The following is a 21,538-nucleotide window of genomic DNA, read 5'->3' on the forward strand; positions in this document are numbered from 1 at the left end:
TCGAAACAATAAGAAAGTGTTCAAATAAGCAGTGGGCGAATGCCCAACACAAGACATATCGTTCAAATCAAGATTGAAATAAAAAATCAAATCAGCCAGCAATTTCGTTATTGATGGCTGAAGTCCAAGTTAATTTTGTTCTTAATTGTGACCAATCTTTTGTTCTAGTTGCTCTAAAGATTAATTTTATCTTCAGAATTCCTTGCACTTGTCCATTGTTTTAGTCAATTGACGTAATGTGATTCAATTTCAAGAGTACTAACAAAAAAAAACAAAAAATGAAAAAAAAATCGGTATTGGAAACTAGGTTCCTGTCTCACCTTCTCAAAACGTTTTTCAAGGTTGCGATCAATGAAGTCGTAAAGATTTTGCGCGAGAAGACATGATAGAATTGGCAATATAGTCGAGGAATTCCTCATAGTATTTTTCAAAATTAATTAATCTCTGTATCGTTCTAACGGCTGTAACAGGCCTTTATAGTCGTTTGAAAGAGTATGAAAAGAGGCAAAAGTTGCTTAGTCAAAGAACACAAAAAGGTGTTACGACAAGTGGCATCGTGTACATAACAATGGAACACATGATCATTTCAAAGAACACTCGATCTTGAGCCAATCAGCAAGCGCCATCTCCTTTGCACAAACAAGGGCTTCGCCATCTCCAGGGAGTACAACTGCTTCTTGTACTGATTAACGGAGGCGGCTTAACAATGTAGAGTGATAAACACGTTGTATCCACGGCCAGCTAAATGGCAGGAGCGAAATTGTACAAATGACCATCAGATGAATGAAATGTCAAACAATAAACATGTTGGTACAGTGCGCGAGTGAAAGCTCTTACTAGCTGTTGGCGCAAACTGTGCTTTCTTTCTCTCTCTTAACTGGGTTCTTCGGCTGCACAACTCATTTACGACTGAGAAAACCGGCAAAGCCATGGTGCTCTGTAGAAATGAGGATTTCTTTTTAGGGTCAACTAGAGTTAAGTTCGATGCGTTGGCTAAGATGGCATTTCAAGTCAATTCAAAATCAAAGGGCTGCAATTCAATGCTTCCAGCTGAGAGAGAGGTAAGCTTTGTTCTTCTTTTAAAACGTTACAGTTTAATGTACTAAAACAAAGTTTCGTTATTTTCGTTATAAACCATTTCAAGTCATTATAGAAAACGCTGGATAAAACTACATGCCCGATTTAATAGAAAATCAACAATACGGGTACACGCTAAGTCGTCTATAAAGTTGTGTGACTTTCATTGAGCTTAGTGCACTTAACAAAGGCAAGTGATGCATGTGCAGTGTGTGATACGCATGTTACTCCAGAACATACACATGAAACCGACCAGTTTTTTAACTACCAATACTAACCAAGATTGAGTAGGGACATCGAACGCCATCGAAAATAACAGCTCCAATATACGAAATTTCGTATCTAAGTCCACACTTAAGACGACAGGTACAAGCTGCATATAGGCAATTGTTATACCTATAAACTTAAAACATTTAAAGTTTATTTCTACATGTGGCCGCCATTCCTAAAGAAATACCACCTGTGTGGGTCTTTCTCAGCCTCACAAATTAGTGACTCTTCAATTCAGAGTCAAGCGGTCACGATTTTTCTAATGTAGCTACAACCTCTCATTCTAAGGACGAAATCCTTGAGTGTAACCCTTCAAACGAAAGCTGCTAAGAAGCACTCGCCTGGTGAAGTTTACGTGTCAATGCGCTGCGAAACGAAATTTGAGGTATTTCCGCAGGTTTTAACTGGGGGAGTAAAACGATGACATAATCAATTGCATGCAATCAACAAAGCCCATTCAACTTTTCAATGTATATTAGAATCATAATTCAACGGTTGGATTCTCTTCACTGGCGACAGGTGGTGGGATAAAAAGAAAAATTACTGCATGACAAACAATAACTTAAACAACCTCTCCACTAAAAATACTTTCAAGTTTAACAACTCTCACAAGAATCTCGACGCGCCTTCCCCTCCCATTTTGAATGGGTCCTGTTCGGGAGACGTAACTATCACAAAATAGATTCTGGTTATTTTTAGCGTCCGTAATTTCCATGTCCGACAAAGCGAACAATCGGTCGTCACTCCTTTGATCTGGATGTGTACCAAGCCTTTGTTTGTATAGGCTTAGCGGAAAACTTGTTCGCTTTGCGTGTTGTCGCTTGTACGGGTGATATTGTTTGTTAACGGTCACAGTTCACGGAAGCAGTGCTTAGAAACCCACTTGTCGCAGTTTCCACAAAAGGTTTATACGTGTATGTTGATGGCTGGTCTTTTTAAAAGAAATTATGAGAGGCACTTGTATTTTTTTTAAGTCTCAGTCTTGAGTTCCAAATTGTACTTAAGCTAGAGTACTGGATTTGTTTTTGAGTTTTGATGTATGTAGCGTATATTGCATAAATGAATTAATGCTAAGTCATCGATTGTTCTATTCATGATGTAGAGGAAATAATTTTATATCTAAGCAGATATTTTCGCGACACATTAACTGAAAATGACGGTTCTGTTTTATTATTATTATTATTATTATTATTATTATTATTACTATTATTATTATTATTATTATTATTATTATTATTATTATTATTATTACTACCACTAGTTACTAATAGTCTATTATTATTATCATTCACTAGTAAAAAGTGCTAGTTTTTGTAAAATGCGAATCGTGTTTGAGTTTGACGCATGTGGCGGCGGTGCATAAATGCAAAGTACAAATAAACAGTTTAATATTTTTAATTTGCTATTGATGACACTTACAAGACTTATTTCTATGACCTTCTTTGCGCTTGTTCCTGTTTAGCCTCTTCAAAATGTACTTATGGTTTCACAATTGGAAAGTTATAGAAGCAGCGTGTGTATGGGTAGGAAAAGTGAAGAACTTTACTTGAAATTGCCAACAAGACTGCATGTTCTCTTTCTGCTCCATTAAAAAGGATAATTCTCTAATTCATCCCTCGGTTATTGTATTTTACAGAACTTTGTTTTACGTCGTGTTTTCACCATGTGTTAGGTACGTGGACACCTATAGGAACATAACAAGCTTGCTGTTGTTTTGAAACAAATTCATAGTTTACGATCTCAGGCATAGTTCAAAACCGCATTGCACAAACTTATTTCAAGTCACGAACTGAAAGCCACTTCAATACGAGAACCAATCAATCACAGAACAATGCGCGCTGACGTCATACACTGGAAGGCGACTGCAACAAAATTGATGTAGTGCCCACTGTCATTGTTCTTTCCTCTCCATAACTTATTACTTCATTTTTATTTAAAATTATTTGTTTGATCACCGCCTCATTTTCAATATCAGGTCCACCGCAACGAGCACAAGTGTTTCCGTTTAAGGGAGTAATTAAGTAAATTTGTTGATTGCAAAGCATAACTTGTTTTCGAGAAAGCGATCGACCAAATCCACTTACCAACTCGATTGCAAAAACGTGCGCACATTCAGTTGTCAGAACACACGTTATGGAGGTTTTTAACACTGAATTAAAATTGTTCTACAAGACTGAGTTCACTACAGTACTACAGCAGAGGTTAACCAATTACAAGACCGTCGATTTCAATGTTCAAGTCCTTTAATCAATTTTCTCATGTTACGTAATTTGAAAATTGGACGTTAATAGAGAACGCGATTGAAAGCAATTCGTATTGGCTTAAAGTGTTGTAGCAGTGAAATGTAAACATGATCAGAGAAAATGTTTACATAAAGGCCTACCCTAGGAAATTAGTGCTTTCCTTGTTTATTTTATTGTCCATTGTAGTCTAGTCGGTGGGAGAAATACCTTTGCGACCATTTCCGAGAATCAAGACTCCGCAATCAGCCGTGATATTGGTATGACAGTAACTATGACGTAATTTGCGCCTAGTCTCTATGCGTACCTGGTTTGCTGATGGCATTTAAGTTAAGAAACCCAAGGCGTATAATCAGTTGTTAAAACCTAATGCCATAAAAAGAAAATCAAATCCAAGAAAAACCGTTCTGAACCATTTCATTCAATATGTGAGAAATTGGGCCTGACTAGCACGAGCGAAAAATGTCACTGTCTTTTTGAACGTTTGCTCATAATATATATTTGGGTTTAATCCAGAGTTAAGCCACGTTATCGGTCAGGAATCAAGGTTTGGCTCTAACTCACGCTACACTCAACCTAGCCTCTCAATCACGTCAGTTGAAGGATCACCAGATGGGGGTGTTGTTGAACTAGCCTGAATTCAAAGTACTAGACAGTTCTATATAGCGGCATACATCATCATAATGGCATGTACAAGTCAGACAAGCCAGGTGAAAAAGGAAAATGCAGTCATACTCGGATCCTAGGCGAGGCGGCACACGGCCGGGGAGTAACTCTCTTTAGATAATATTTTCATGACGCAACAAGCTTAATCTTTACTCCTGCTATCCCTGGACCGGAGACTACTAAAGCACAGAGTTACGCTGAGAATTTTGTTCAGTCGTCCCCATGGTTCGCTCTCAGTGGCGCCCATGTATTTACACACCTGCCTTGAAAGTGACAAACTAAAAGCCCAAGCGTCAACTGCAACCACGACAACACTATCGAGCCTTCACATCAAGTCACAATTCAGGGCTGTCGCTAATCTTTGAAGTGCTAATGCTTTGTTTTTCTGCCAAAGCAGCCAGGGCTCCCTGGCATAATAGCTGGCAAAAATCTCTCCCTCCCCCCACCCCAGTCTTGTATTAACGGCTCTACGTAATTTGGGCTCGCGGTGGCCAATCTAGGACATCGTACAAGGTGGGGACTCACGCGCAAGGAGTGAACACGTTCCAGGTAGAAACCAAACATTCTCGCCCATCCGGTTCATATAAGTTGGGGGCTATCCCCCTCCCCCCTCCTCAAGATCCGCTACTGGTTAACCTATCTTGCTTAGATGACAGTGTAGTATGTAAGTTTTTGTTTCCCCATTTTTTTGAAATCTATTAAAAGCGCGCACGATGGCCTTCACCGATAGCTTTTGTTGCCCCCATTACAGTTGATAACGAAACTTCCTGTAGAAACAAGTTCTTATCTCTTAGAAAAGCATTTGGCCTCTGTAATGCTATTTGTAGGATCACCAATCTAATTGTTAAAGATAACATCACAGTTTATTATGGGCGAATTGTCCAATGCGAGTCCGAGCGTGGAAGAGTTAAATTTCAGCCCAGGTAAATAAGGCCATGTAATAATTTTTTCACCAGAGAAAAAAACAAAAACAAACAAATAAATTTCTGATTAAAATAAAAACTACTTTTTTTAGTGGTAGTACTAAAGTACTAACAATTGAAACGAAACCAATTTTTTTATTATTTTTTAAATTTATATAGGGCGCGATTGATCTTTGATCGTGACTATTTTACTGAAACAGTAACGGATGACAAAGCCAAACATTTTGGAATTGAATGCTGTTTATTGAAGTCAATGGTAGTAGTGCCGAGGTTTAATGGCGTTAGCACAGGCGCTAGAAAGGCATGATAACCTTTTAATAAATAGTAATAGCTAGCCTGGCAATCAAAGACGTAAAGAAGACAATCAACTGCCGTCAATGGAGATGGTTTAGCAAACTTGAAAGCTGTTTGTGTCCTGCCTGAACAAATGAGACACCTTCTCTCGAACAAACTCGACAATCATGAGATCCATGCTCAGATGAGGAATAATTTAGATAATTTTCCCTCTGTCTGCCTTTTGTATTAAAGTAAATAATAGTACATCTCTGTTACTCGACACTGTGCAAGGTTAACCCTTTCATCTGACTGTTAAACTGCTCGGGTTGAAAACTAAAAATAAAAGAAATCCAAAGAACTCCTAAATTTAGCTTTCACGCTTACAATATAGGCCCGTGGGTTACTCTGTGACCTTTAGGTTGGCGATGTGTTCGATGCTTCTCTGAAATCCTCCCCCTATACCAGACTGACCATGTTCAGCATGTATTTTGCAACCCAATTCTGGACTTTGTACCACAGTTAAACCACATATAACTCAAAATTCCTTGATTTGCTCTGACGAAAGGCTAACGCTCGAAACGGCAGCACTCACTGAATCTGACTCTTTACAATGGCCAAACTACTTTAGCATCAACTCTGTTGATAAACCAAACTGATTCGGTTTAACTTCCCATCGACGCAGCACCACAGTTTCTTTGCAAACTACCGCCCTTAACCAAAAATCCCTACTCTATCCCAAACTGGGAATTTGCTCTTGATTCTTCCTACCACTTGATCAGTTTCCCAGTACAGTAGATTGAACCTATTCTAGGCTAAAACCGATCGTTACCCGATCCCGGACCGAACAGTGTGTGAAACTTACCGAACCCTTCGAGAGCGTCACATACCCAGATAGGCTACAAAAGGGAGTATCCCCCCCCCCCCCGCCCCCAAGGAATATAGGATAGCGAGAATAGACTCAAAAGCTAGCAAAGGATCTCAGAAGGATAACTGAGGAAATACCGCTAGTATGTTTAAATTAGAATGTTCACACCGTTGGATTTCATTCACAAACTCAGAACCACCTTGTCCAGTACTCTAGAAAAAACTATAAAAGTAGGGCTCAATTGCTTGTTTTGCAATGGTCAAATTTTGGAATTTTACCAACAGACTGAAATGTGGAACTAACTTACTTGTACAGCAAAACTGAAACAGGACCACAGGAAAGTCTTGGTAAATAGCTTTCATTTGAATCAGTTTTGAATAACTTGGTCTACACGTATTACATAACGTATGCATTTCACTGCAACGAGGGTTAATCGCAGGGCAACAACTTTTCCCTTTTTATTCTCACATTCGTTAAAGAGTGAATCCGTTTAGATGTATTTATCGTATTCTTAAGACCTTAGTCATATATATCCTGTCTTTTTAGCATTTTTTCCCAAGAGCGTGCAACTTTACATGTACTTTGGCAACCACTTTGCCATCTGATATTTATAATTGCACAAGGAACGGAAATCTTGTTAGTTCCCTAGCTATAAACAAAGATATCAAGTTTTGTGTATTTGGAGAAAGAGATGACACACTTAACACATTGACGGTAACCTCAGTTGAAACGAAACTTTACAGGATTTTTCCTGCTAGCGAGCCGTCAGTTTTAGAGAGGTGTATACTGACCTCAGAGAGAGAGGTGTGAAGTGTCCACCTTAGGGAATGGAGATGCCCACTTTAGAGAGAGAGATAGAGAGCTATCTAATGTAGACAAGGGAAAGACGGTAATAGAGGATTTCGTCTTGGAATTTTAGCATCCCAAAAGAGGTGTCCTCATTGGGGAGGTGTATCTATCTGATAGCGGGGTCCATGTTGAGGTGTCCACCTTCAGTTAGAGAAGTGTTCCCATTAAAGAGATGTTCATTTTAGAAAGTTGTCTGCCTTAACTTAAAGAGGTGTCCGCCTTAATTGAAGACGTGTGCATCATTGAGAGGTGTACTTATCCGCCTAAAGAGGTGTTCATCTCAGAAAGGTATCTGTCATGGAGAGGTGTTACATCTTAGAGATGTATCTGCCTCAGAGAGGTGTCCATCTTAAAGAGCTAGGTGTCCATCATAGACAAAACTCGGCGGCCTTAATTGACGAGGCGTCCATCTAAGAGAGGTGTGTGCATTTAAGAGGTGTCCATCTTAGAGACTGAGGTGTCTGTCTTAGAGAGGTGTCTATCACAGTGAAGCGTAGAAAGGTGTCAATCTTTAAGAGGTGTCCATTATAGAGACGTGTCTGTGTTAAAGAAATGTGTGTCTTTAAAGTTTTCATCTTAAAGTTGTGTTTGTCTTAAGCAGGTGTCCGGCTAAGAGGTGTCACTCTTGAAGCAGTACCCATCCTCCATATCCAGTGCTAGTGGCGTCCGTATTAAAAGGGTGTCCATTTAACGAAGCTGTCCGTCTTAAATAAGTTTCCACCTTGAAGAGTCGTTAGGTATTTAACCATTGAAGAGGAAGAGTCCATGCTCTTCAGCTAGTCAATTCACCAAGAGTCCAATCTTTCCTTAATTACAGACTGATCAAACACATTAGGGACAACTCTTAGTCCCAAAGGGATAAAGCCTCTCTGTTCAGTGCCTTCGGTGTGTGAATTAAATTAAGTAGATCGATTGCCTTATAACACTGACATAGACTTAAAAAATATATCTGACGTTTTTCGTGATTCACAAATCAACTTACAGTCATTAGAAAGTAAAACGAAACCCCCCCCCCCCCCCCCCGTATAGTGTCCTAAGTTTAAAGCGCAGATTTTATTGTCGTAGGTTTGTAATTGAAGGCTGTCGGCGGAACATTGTTGTTTACAGTCATAGACCAAAAAAAAACTATGTGAGAAATCAAACGTGGGTTAAAATAGTAAATATACTCCGTCGGTGAGCAGTATTCGTTTCTGTGCAACGATGTCATTGCCCAAGGGCGCGTTCTTGTACTGCTATTCTGAAATAGGAGTACAAGGAATAGACGGTATTCATTGTTCATTTGGGGACCTACTCTGTTATCAGAATAAACGGAATACAGTTTACTATTTATAAAGAATAAGATGAATTGCGTTCGTTTGGGAAGGTTTTTAGGCTAATGGAAATAGGTGGAATTGCGTTCTTTTAGGAACTGATAGTCCTGAACCGTAATAAAAATAGCCAGAATTGTGCCAAGATAATACGTCCAAGATATTCGTGAATTGAAAGCTAGGAATAGACGGTATTCATTGTTCATATGGGGACCTACTCTGTTATCAGAATAAACGGAATACAGTTTACTATTTATAAAGAATAAGATGAATTGCGTTCGTTTGGGAAGGTTTTTAGGCTAATGGAAATAGGTGGAATTGCGTTCTTTTAGGAACTGATAGTCCTGAACCGTAATAAAAATAGCCAGAATTGTGCCAAGATAATACGTCCAAGATATTCGTGAATTGAAAGCTTCTCTGTTTTTTCCGGCTTCGAATCGATGAGCTAATCTTTCGTAAGTAAATTGAACAGATGGCGTGGTGAAATCATATTGAGCATCTAAACAGACGGATTTCCGACTTTTTCAAATACTGACGATTGAAGTCGAGAATATGTAGACCTTGTTGACTGGCGTGAAAGGTTACTCTATACCTTAGCGGTGAGGGCTTCAGAAAAGTGAAAACTCCGCACGCTTGCTGTTGAATCGAATGCATGACTCTCACCAACAAATACAGACTACTATTCATTGCAGCTGAGACGACCAGAAAAGACTGATTCGATTTGACGTTTTACAAAACAATTCGCAAAAGTTCCGTCCCTTTGAAAGAAACAGCTTTAACGAAATTTTATCCCCTGCAATTGCCACCAAAAATCACAATCATGGGGGTTAATTCCACACTCTTTGTGTAAAATGCTGCACGGCTTAACATTTTAAATTGAACTGTTTTCTAGACAGGATCAACAGAAAGAAAACAATCAGGAAAGACTGAAAATTTTCCGATTTCCTGTCAATTTTTTTGTGAAAAAAAAAAAAAAAAAAAAGATTTATGAAATTCCAAAGGAAAAAAAAAACATGTTTTAGTGAGTAATTAAATATTCGAGGTCTTTGATCATGAAACCCCTAAATTCGCCTGATTGAGTAATCGCAGAAAACAAGTATACGGCCAGCGTTCAATCCAATTAGAATTTGAAAACGCAAAGAAATCTCTTGCATGCCAGCTGTACATTTTGTGTTTAACTTTACCTGAACATTGAAAATGGATATTAAACCTTTATAAAACATCTTTCCCGAACTTATGCGAACAAAAAAGACCTTAGCCCTACAATAAGTGCTGGAGCGAAATCAGGTTTTAGCATGTTTAGTCCGTAGTGGTAACAGTCGTTAATTAATCGGGAGAGATTTGAGGTTATCAGTTTAATAATCCTTTACAGTTGCGTATCAGTCTTTCGAGTCAAAATAACCCTTGTAATCTTGGCGTTGTCTGAGCGCGAGCTATATATACACCAAATGTCGAGCCCTGATGTCAGAGTAGGAGGACTTGCTTAGCTGATACCATCACGACTTTCATTAAGCCGGAAAGCGTGCTAGCTACTACAGGGAAACCACAATTCACTCAGTGACAGAGATACAGTTCCGTCCATTAAAGTAAAGTAAATTACTGCTAACCAGAGCTGAATTAACTGACACAAATCGAAAGCATTATTGTTGTTGTTTTAGGGCCACGTGGAGATAGAAACATGTGGAAAGAAAAATCCTTTTGTCAAGAAAACACAGAAAGTGAAATCAAAGCCGGAGCAAGGTCAACGATGTTTTTACAAAATCTGGTCCGAAAGTGAAATCAGCGAGTTCCAATTAAATGAGAATGATTTCATAGGCTTATCAGTGCGCAAAGACTTCCTGGAGATGCAATTTCAATACGTAATTTAAATTCTTGGCGACTTTTCAACAGGCGTACGTTTTAATCGCCTGTTTTTTACAATAACATTGGCCGTATTTATACTGTATGACGAATTGGAGCTTTTTTAATGGTGGCATTAAGCGCGATTTAGTTTTGTAATCGCAATGCCAGTAACATTTGTTAATAAAAGTCAAAGGTGTATTATTAGAAACAAGATAACACAAAGCATTCGGTAAATTCTACTTCGGAACGATGATTTCAACATAACACACTAAAAACATATTAGCATTCGATAGCTTTTTACTTCGGGCAAAACGAGAACCAATGCATGGAAAAACAAATATTCATATTCTTTTCTGATTCCACTAGTGAATAAATATTTTCTTTATTTGATCCAGATATTCCCTTTATTTACCACTTTTGCAACTAAACTCAATCTATTTGTTGATCTAAACAGAAAAAGAATGGGTGAAACGTCAGGGTTAGATTGAAAGACTGAAATGCTCGTCGGTGTGCGCACGGGAAGCAATGTAGCTTACTGTAGCTGGCCAAACGAGAGCAAGGTGGACGTTAAAGAAATGAGTGACAAAGAAATGTTACTTAAGCTGCGATTTCTTTGTCAATCAGCGATTTTCATGGAAATTAGGCACACCCTCATAATGCTTTACAACAATTTGGATAACAAAGGATTCTGAAGGCCAACCTTTTCGCATCTGAACGCAATTCATCGTGACCTCTCACCGCGTGCTCAAATTATCTATCGATTTCGCCACCTAACTGTTGTTTCATGCCAGCAAATTTTTCCGCAATTGAGGGTTGCTCACATGCGCTGTAAGTAGCGCGCACAATTCGTTGGTTTTTCTTCCTGCGCGGTTTAACACACTTCCATGACAATTTATCTATAATTAGAACAATGCCTAGTCCTTTTTAATAACGGCTTTCAATTTTCTGAAAAGCATTTCTCATTAAATACTGTGGCTGTTTTCATTTTTATGCAAACACATCGCGCCCCATAAGTAAACATTTTTGATCCTTGAATATGTTGGAACAATGGTCTTCTTCGTCTTTCAAATGAGAGCTCTGGGAATAACCGTTCGATTGAACACGCATTTTTCTCGCAGAAACCTTGTACAATGGCCATAGATTTTACCGAACAATGTACTACATTCTCGCGTACAATTTCATAACCTTTAAACGAAAATACTGCTGAGCTATCTTTCTTGCGAAACCATCAAGTTCTTTAAACCAGTAACAATAAAATCCATTTCTTTTCGCTTCAGCAATGTAACAAATATAAAAGAGAATGATTAGGTCTTCGTATTTATATGTATCATTTGTAATTTTGCAAGGATGAAAATATTGAACTTCACTGCCGAAAACGGCTTAAGTTCTATGTATAGTGTTTACATTGAAAGATCCGATTATTAAATCGGCTGACAAAGTTTAAATCTTGTGCCGCGCAATCTTTGCTCGAGCATGTCAAATTATAAAAAGAGCTCTTTTGTCTCGGAAAATTAACTCGCATAAAAATGAGCCCGATTCTTTTCACGTCTTTCACAATGGTCTCCACGGACTAAATCGGTGAAGAATAAAGTTCTTCTTTTCAACTTTCCAAAGAAACACATGCTCGAATGAGCCGCAATGTTTTTGTCTTGGAGGGAACTATATGACAAATGACAATAAAATGACATTTAGCGTTAACGTCAAAATTGCCAAACAAACTGCCACGGGTGGGCACAAGCTCTAGACCGAGTCGCCACGAGCAGCGATGAAAAGAATTTTGTTTAAAAGTTACGCTGTAGCTGATCAAGTAAACTCGCTAAGCAGTTTATACTAATAAACCGAGCTCAAAGAGGGTAGCTAGGAGAGTCTGTATTCAAGACTGACCAAGGCTGAACGTAGGCGACTGAATTGAGTGGTTTAAAATCGTAAGGAACTTTGTATATTACTAAGACGGGAGCGTGCGACCGACACGTGCCAGACGTCATGTTTAAACGGGTTTTCCCTCAAAACGTTACAAAAGAAAAGCTTTTTATGACCTATGCACGACCGGCACTGAGTCGCGAGCTGCGCCGACGTCATTTTGTACACAGAAGAAATTTAAATATCCCTCGGTCTTGAAGGGAAAACACTGGTTGTGGAACAGCTGTTCCTAACAACAGAACTCGCGGGAACCGGCTTCCAACTAATGAATACTAATCAGGAAGGCTGTTTTTGTGATCTTTTTCTTCTCTTTTGCCAATGAAAGATCGGGAGTCAAGGCTGTCTTGAAACTTTGCGCATTCGCCTGGTTCTTTGGACGAAAAAAGAGGCAAAAATTGTGAAAAACAACGTTATCGGCGCACAGATTGTGCAAAAATCATGTTATAGTAATTTTCAATCGTCGGCTACACAATTATATTGTCAGATAGCGAGTGCAGATTAATCGCAAATGGCTGCAGGCAATTGGTGCAAAATGGAATCGAAAAGTCATCATTGATGCAGATAAACAGGTGTACCATTAGAATCGAGTCAAAAAGAAAATGAAACTACACAGACACAAGTGTCATTCATTCACTGATTCATTCATTCAGTCACCGCAGCAGCAGATCATGCAGAACTATCTAGTTGATAATGATGATCTTAATAATAATAAAAAAAATCCGATCAATCTCTCTGACAAGTGAATAAACGAATCAAAGAAGATTTATAGTAAAAAACCGGTAGGCATCCCTTGAAACCACACTAATGACATTAAAGCGCAAATGGAAACTAATTCAAGGGAAACCAACCACTTGATGTATTTACCTGACCACAACCGTCAGCTCTGCGGAGAAGCGAATGGAGAATAAAATGCCCAAGCAGTGCATTAATTTCGTATCTCTTGGACAGAAGAAAAGAAAATCACGACACTTTGATTTAATCTATCGATCACTGTAGAAAGTGGAGCCGCCGACGTGCGATCCATCAAGAAGGTTTTATTCGCCATACACTGGTAAAATATTAACAAGTTAAATTTATATCGCTGATAAGGTAAGCGAAGCTCGTTTTAAATTGAATAACTTTGCTCATAATCGTAAGAAGGCGATTCCTTCTGTTTCGCGTCTATGCGGAACCTACGGTTAGCCAGGCCAGTTCTGCGTCGTCACACCGGTTTCGAAACGAGCGAGCGAACGAACTAATTCTCACAGCTAGAAAACTAACATGTGGACTTACTTGGGTCTTTGCACACTTTCCCACAGTGCGCAACACAAACGCAAATCTCTCTGGGCTTCTTGCACGCTTTATCGTTCTGACATCGAGTAAATCCTTTACAGAGACGTTTATATACACTTGGCGCGAGTCGCGGCGGACAGTCGTTCACTTTGCCCTCCCGAGACTTGAGTCGTTTGTAGAGTTGTCCCACTGCTGCAAAGACACCAAAGTAAAGGAGATCATCGTCTGCGACATTCACAACATTTCCTGTGTGATAAATACACGCTAACGCTTAAGGAAAAATTGCCCAGAAATCCCCTGTCCAAATTTACCTGCCTTGCCATTAATGTAAATTGTCAAAAAGCACACAATATTCAGTATGTTCCACATGCTATTCGCCGAAACCCCATCAAGGGGGACTTCCAGTCGGCGTGTGCAGGTCTCACTAGTCGGCCATGAAATCTGACTTGCCGACTGAACATACTCAATGACTCAAATGTGCCCTGACAAACGAGCGAACATTCAAAACCCCAGAATTCAAAACTTTGAGTAACATTGACTTATTGTTCGGTCACGTGACCGCCCAAGGACCAATAGTAGCTTGTCCACGCGCGCTCGAAAGCAGGTGGCGAGAGGTGGAAGGGTTTTATTTGCCGCGGATTCTGCTGGAGCAGCCAGAAAGTAAGTGTGAATAATTAAGGAAAAAACGTAATTAATCATTATTAGACGGTTTTGTTTCGCGGATACTTGTTGCGCGTGGCGAACACAATCGGCATTGTCAACCAGGTGGGTCTAGCCACGTGCTGCTCTTGGGAGCCCGCGAGCTCGGCTTGGTTCAATTGTAAGTACATGTACTTGTTTAATAGACGTTTGCAAACAACTTATTTCGCGCACAAAAGAATGTTGATCGCTAGCCGAGGAAATTAGGTTTAAATATCCCCGTCAAAGGATCACTGTTTTCAAAGTGTGTGTCAAGAGTTAACTCGCTAACTGTTTGCTAATCTATTTGTTTTCCCCTTTTTCGGCGCAAATAAGAAACAATGTTGGTTCGAGTTGGCTTCAATTCTAGTGCACTCTCATGTTTGACAGAAATTAAATGACTATGACTTCTCTCTTCGCTTCCCCAGAATCACCCTATTACGGGAAAATGACACGTTGACTAAAAATGCAATTTTCGTACGACGCATTGAATTCGCAGCGAAGAAGAAGACCCTAAATTGTCAGTGCTTCAACTTTTCCATAATATTTTATTGTCTGCAATGATCACATTTTTAAGGGAACATGTAAAGATTCGTCAAGCGAGTGTTTAACTCTTTTATTTGATAATTTGGTTGAATTTATGCCATACTTGTGAGAGTCAGTTTTTGTTCCGCGACATATGAGGGAGCCATATTTAATTTGCTCTAAACTACATGATTATTAAAAACAATGCCACTTTCTTCGCATCAATGATAATTAGTGAAAGCAGCTGTTGCAATTGAAAAGAAAAAGTAGTGATTCGTTTTTAAATTTAAACCCCGCATGCTAAGATGTTGAATAAAGATCCCTAATACTTGAATAGAATTCTAAATGACAGAAACAGTCGGTTAGGGCTCAATTCGACCTCATTAAAATCATTAAGCAAGGAATATCTACTTGAATCCGACTGAAGGAAAATAACTTTGTAAAGAATAATCGTAGCCTTTTTTAATCATGAAGCTTGACCAACGGTGACTTTCATGTGAAAAGCTTGGTGTTGTATCGCGTCTTTAAAATCAAATTAGTCAAATATTCGTGCCTCATAGCACAAAATAATTGTTTTGATAAGAATGTCGCTAACTGTATACACATTTGTAGATGGTGTTAAATTTAGTGATGCACGCGGAGTGGTATTGGTTGACTCGTTTAATCCTCACACCCTTAGCTTTTTCAACAGAAAATCAATTTTCGATGAAAACATGTTTCAATTAACAAATAATTACAATATGAATGGATTTGATTGCAGCTACATCTTTCTATCTGTTCATTGAAACTCTTTGTTGTGAGATAAGCCACATGTGAATGAGAGATACAAAGAAAACTGGATACAAAGTATCCGTTCAGATTGAGTTCCGCTCGCACTGTGGCAAATATTAAAGTTAGTCGCAAATAACAAACATTAACTCAAGTTGGAACACCCAAAGGGGAGTGAAAAACTGACGGGTTTATATGTTGACAAACGAAAATTTCCTGACGAATAAAATCGTACAATTGGAAGGTAACAAACATGGTACATGTAGTGAGCAGTTGATGCTAAAACAATAGGACAGTCTACCGAAATTACTTCCTGCTAGAGATTGTGGCCAAATGCACTGAAAGTACGTTGGAATGGCATTAAACTGAATACGGTGGAATTAATTCTGATATTTATGATCAACACGGTATTTTAGCGATAAGACCAGTATTTCTTCAGGACTGCTCTATCGCTAAGAGATTTCGGCGGGAAGGGACATAGAAATGTTAATATTGAATCTCTATTCAAGTACTTAGAAAGAAGTGATTGCCGACGGTATCATTTCAATTGCGAGCTGAACTGACAAAATTGTTTAAACTCGCAAAGATTCTGTAAACTTCTGGGGTTATAAATTATAAAGGATTATGAACAACCTCGACGGCGAAGCACCATTGGTTGTTGCAACTGAATATAAAACAAGGAATCCCAGTCAAGTCGGTCAAAACTGAGATTTTAGTGTTGTTATATTTCCTTTTACGATGATTTAGTCTTTATAAGATATTTATAAATGGAGAAATACATTCCGCTGTTTCATTATACACAATAGCTAATGACGGCTTATCTATTCGCTCCAAATCGGAGATTTAAAAGGCCTTTTTCACGAAAAACGTCCAAGGCAATGAACGTTTCAAGCACAACTTAAGCTTGAACAGTACTGGGACCTTTTTTAAGTTGCTCCAATGGACGGTACGTTAAATTTGTCTCATAATCTCTGCAGGTTTGCAGCTTAAAACTGCAAATTGATTTCCAATATGAATCTGTTGCGAACGCTTATCAACTACCTTAGTTTCCGGCAAGAATAAAGCTTACTTGACGAAATTGAACGCATTGTCAGACGTGGAGATACAATTTTTATGCGCCAATTCTATTTCGGCGTAACCTCCGCAGGTTTGTAGCTCAGTAAAAACTGCAAATTGATTTCCAATATGAATCTGCGGTTCCGAAAGCTTGCCAGCTTCCTTAGTTTGCGGTGATAACAAAGCTTCCTCGAGAAATTGAACGCATATCGTCAGACGAGGCGATACAACTTTAATGCCATAATATATTTTTATTTGCAGTAATCCCACATGCTGCATTTTATTAGAATAAATCTAGCATTGTTTTGATCATATGATAATTGAGTGTAAATGCGGTTTTTAACATTTACCTCCCATAGCGTTAATCCTCAAATAGGGGAAAATGTGGTCACTTCGAGTCTGGACTAAACTGTAAATAATGAGCATTAAAATTAAAGGGGCTCGCATTTTTTTTATGTTGTACAAGGTGGCTCTAACTTACCAACCTTAATTAACGGTGACCTTTTAAATGAAAGCTACTAGCGGTACTTTCCTATAGCACATGTTGTACAAAGTGGTTGTAACGTTTTAGTCTGGACTCAAGAGTGTCTGAAGAAATCCTAGGATTTCTATTAAACTAAAGCTATTAAACAGTATTTTTCTGTGGAACCTTTCAAAATACTGTACAAGGCTGAGTCTGTGGATGATAATAATAATTCAAACATATTTATACAGGATTGGTGCATCAGGTCCTGTTAAAAAAAAAAATAAAAGGAAATTAACGATAAAAAAACAGCATGACGTTTCGACGACTTCATGTCGTCATTGTCGTCGAAACGTCAAGCTGTTTTATTATCGTTAATTTTCTTGATGAAGTGTTTCTCTAAATCGTTTTTTATCAAAATAAAAGGAGATCACAAATATTCTAGGATAGTAACATCAAAAGGAAGTTTCAAACAGTTATAAATTCTAAGAATTATTAATTCAATATTTTTGTACCTTTGTAGAAAAAAAGGTTCGCTTAGTGCATTCTAAGTTAACTTTTTGCAAAATAAGGTCATTATTATTTCTAGTTTTGTAGAGGTGAATATCATGGTTTCTCTTATTAAAATAATTAAAAGGGTATCTGGGAACTCTATTTGAAATGCATTAATTAAACAAATATTAAAAACTAATGTTTACAACTTGGTTCTAACGTTTAAGTCTGTGGATGAAATCCTAAACTTTGAGCTTTCAAGTGCAAGTTACTGAGTAGAAATTTCTGTGGCACTGTTTATTATGCTGTACAAGTTGTCTTGTACCTGATGAGTGTGTGGATCAAACCCTGAAGTGAGACCATTCAAATAATAGCTACTTGGCAGTACCTTCTTTAGTTGTAGGTGCTGTAAAAGGTGGTTCTAACGTTTTGTTCTCGAGTAATACCTGAAGTAATTCTAGTCTGAACATTCAAATAAGGGCAGTACTTCCCAGTGGTGCTGTTAATTATGCTGTACAAGTTGGTTCTAACGTTTGAGTGTATAGATGAAGTCCTAAAGTATAACAATTCAAAATGTAAGCTACTGAAAAGTACTTTCCGGTGGAACTGTTGTTATGAGTTATTATACTGTACAACTTTGGACTTTGTGAATGAAACCCTGAATTCAGATGAATAACTTGAATGAAAGTGCTCCAGCAGTAACTGACTGTGGTGTTGTTTGTTTAACCAATTTTGGACTACAATATGGGTTCTTTTCCGGGGTTCTTCTTTCAATATCGACCCCATGTTTGCGAGATATTAATATTCTGCCTTATAACTCAATGACCTCCCAGGAATAATTGAAACACACTTCCCCAGTTGTTCTATCTCAATAGCCGTTTCATTTTCAAACGAATAGTCACAAGTTAGATTCATCCACAGGTTGAAAAGTTAGAAAAAACCTTTTACATGATGAACAGCACCACAGAAAAATACTGCCTAATATAAATTTTTCATTTGAGTGGCAGCAGTCAAGGGTTCATCTTTGATACAAGTTAATGGCATGGGAGTTTTACCCTCCGTGACAATAAAAAACACACCCCGACTATGTTCCCAGGTGGTTATCGATTAGTGTATTGACAATACAACTGTCCTACTCACGCAAGCCATCTGTTAGGATCATGCACGCGGAACAGTGACTTAGTATATAGCCTTCAAAAGTAATACTGATGAGTCATTTGTGGTAGCCATAATCAAATCACTAAGTCAAGTGAGAAATTTCTTTTATAGTGGTTTGTTGTGCGTAATATACCGTTGGAAAATTTGTTCTGGATCGGGCTTTTGGACGCTAAACGGTATCAAAGAATATAGTTTATTGTAGAGGATTTTCTGATCACGAAAATTCTTTCGTGCTACTATGGGTCGTTGTAGCAGGTGTAAATAGCGCGTCTTGTTATGATATCGGTTATTGTATCTACTACGATCAGGTCACTGATGGCCAAATATTATTTCCTGAAATGGTATTAAAATATAGGTTAATTAAACTTGTATCAGATGTAATATTAAATACACTCAAGAAAATCCTGAACGTTTGCTTTTCCAGGTATATAGGAATGTTCAGCAAAACCTTAATTTCTTTTTCAATCCTTGCGTTTTATGTTCAAGCGCCAACACATTAGGCTACTGACTACATATATAAAAGTGATTAGTACAATATTCTTTATCTTTGAACAACATTCTTTTCAGTAGAATTAATTTCAATTTTAGTGTTATGGTTCACATGAATTGTAGCCAGTTGAGATTTGTTTTCAATTTTTGTTTCGTCTTTCAGCTTGGTTAAGAAATACTTGAATGTATTAACAAAGTAACATTGACACTACAACACTAGCAGTGGACATAATATCTGGCAAACCATAAAAGGTTATGTTATCTAAACGGATCGATAATCATTACCGACAGCTGAAATAGGATAATATACTCTCATTGTTGCTTCAGTGCAGTGTAAACATTTCCAAAGATCAATACCACCAAATGCTTGTATAACTAGTACGTGTAACTGCTTGAACTTCAAAAATTTGTTTACTTTCAAATTTCGGACAAACTAAAGTATAACAACGCTCATACAAAACAGATGCGAACTTAGTTGACACTGAATATTACAATGGCAAAAAAAAAAAAAAAAAAACTAGATGGTACAATACTACATGCAAAAATTAACCTCTTGCACTCTGTCATATATCGGTTATATCTACCTGTTATATTCAGCTGTAGTCATTCACTATAATAGAGGTTAGTTTCACGCGATCTATAATGCTGTTAGTTTCAGTGAAAAAGTTGCCATCTATAAATTGTTCATTTAAGTAATGTTAGTTAAGATTTTAGTTCTAATTTTAGTAGTCTCTCTCGGTGGGTGATCGGCTCAGAAAATCCGAACTGAGCCGAAAAACGCCCGATAGCTTTTTTTGCGAAGTTTTATACCCGAAAGAAAAGGTTCCGGCAAACCACACCTTTAGTGCCTTAACTTATCTTGTTTTAATTGATGGCATGGCCACGCCAATTTCCTTCCAATTTTTTTCTCACAACTTTTCATTGACAGTGAAAACTCGGTAAGATCTTTAGTTACAGAATGTAATTTCAAGATTTACTCGACAAGATTATTTGAGATTTACTGGGTCCAAAGGTGTACTGACGGATACATTTGTCAATTATTTTCCAGGAAGAAGTACGACGCATTCTGAGCTGTAACTGCAACTATAGGAGTGAGTGGAGTGTCCAGAAGTGAATCAGAAAACTTACGTGGGACAACAAGACAACATTTCTACCATCTTTCAAAACATTCGTATTGGTGATTATCGAAGTTTTTTCGAAAAAAGACAAATACAAAAATCAGAAAAAGTAAACCAAACTATAAAACAGTACAAATTTGTGAGCACGTCACCACTCAGAAACGGGCAGCTTACGCACTGTGGTGCTTTATCCGCCTACATATTAGAGTTGGTTCCAACATAAGTGCTGGCAGCATAAAATCATTGCATATTATTAAAAACGTGATCATTGGATAATGCAATTCCAGGGATTTGATTGGCTTAGAGGCCATGAGATATCGGCCATTATACCATGCCCGAGAAATAGCGACCATTTAATTGTTTTCTGGTTGTTCTCGCAAAGCGGAATCAGCAAGATCTAGCAATATTTCTTGATTGTTTTTAATAAAATAATTATTCCACCCACGCTTGTTCGATAAGGTATGATTATAGCCAACTCGGCGCTACAAGCTCAGCCGGCTACGCGCCTCGTTGGCTATCTATCATCTCATATCCAACGCGCGCTCGTGGAATAATTGTTAAATATATCATATTAATTAAATAGTTTGTTTCAATTAAAAGAAAATGTTCTGATAGCACGCTTCAAGACAATTTTAATTGTGCCGGACGATTGCAAATAACAATGGATGCTTCGACATTACAAGGAAAACACTCAACTTTTTACATTGCGTGAGTGCCACAAGTTACGTTTTATAATAAATTCCATATTGTACAACTCTTTTTCAATCAGTTTGAGCTGCTAAAATATTTCTTTTTTATTTCAAAGTAGCTTCCAACGCGACAAGGTCACCAAAGGAATTCTTATCCGTGACGTTGGCCTTAATCGCCTGGTATATGTCTTCAGACTTAATTGATTAAAATCTGTTTGAAAGCCACCTTGAACTATAGCAACATAATGCCTGTTATTGGCTGGGATAGAAAAGTGGCGATGTGGATGCAAAAATAGGAGAGCTTAAGTTTGGGTTATCCACAGGGAAACAACAACACCTCTTACAATTGAGAAGAATAACATTTCGCTCCCTAAAAGTCAGTGTCACTATGCTGTATTCAGACTAAGTTTTCACAGGCCAGCTATTCCCTTAAACGGCTCTAAAACGAGATGGAAAACGTGTAAACAACATTGTAAACACTGCAACCAGTAGAAGACATGTTTTACGTAGATAACATTTTTTCGATTAATTTTTTGTTAGCCTCCTACAATGTCGTTTTAAGGGGAGTGGTATTGCCTTCCTTCGGGGACTGCAT

General features: G+C 38.1%; 1 protein-coding gene and 1 long non-coding RNA gene across 2 annotated transcripts in view; one reads left to right on the top strand and one right to left on the bottom strand.

The window, feature by feature from the left end:
* The window catches only part of LOC146459904 (uncharacterized), a 37,602-nt gene extending 23,625 nt beyond the window's left edge, over window positions 1-13,977 (bottom strand). The window contains exons 1-2 of the mRNA XM_085088634.1: window positions 13,819-13,977; window positions 13,508-13,699 (exon numbers count right to left, since the gene is read on the bottom strand). Coding sequence (XP_084944760.1) covers window positions 13,508-13,699; window positions 13,819-13,876 — 250 coding nt within the window. The 5' untranslated portion in view covers window positions 13,877-13,977. The remainder of the gene's footprint in view (window positions 1-13,507; window positions 13,700-13,818) is intronic.
* LOC146459905 (uncharacterized) lies at window positions 367-21,011 on the top strand. The gene is made up of 2 exons (XR_014857779.1): window positions 367-1,061; window positions 20,185-21,011. It is a non-coding gene; the product is annotated as an uncharacterized LOC146459905 (long non-coding RNA).
* Window positions 21,012-21,538: the final 527 nt, after the last annotated feature.

This window comes from Pavona decussata, unplaced genomic scaffold (assembly GCF_977016875.1).
Source record: "Pavona decussata unplaced genomic scaffold, jaPavDecu1.1 SCAFFOLD_215, whole genome shotgun sequence".
NCBI lineage: Eukaryota > Metazoa > Cnidaria > Anthozoa > Scleractinia > Agariciidae > Pavona > Pavona decussata.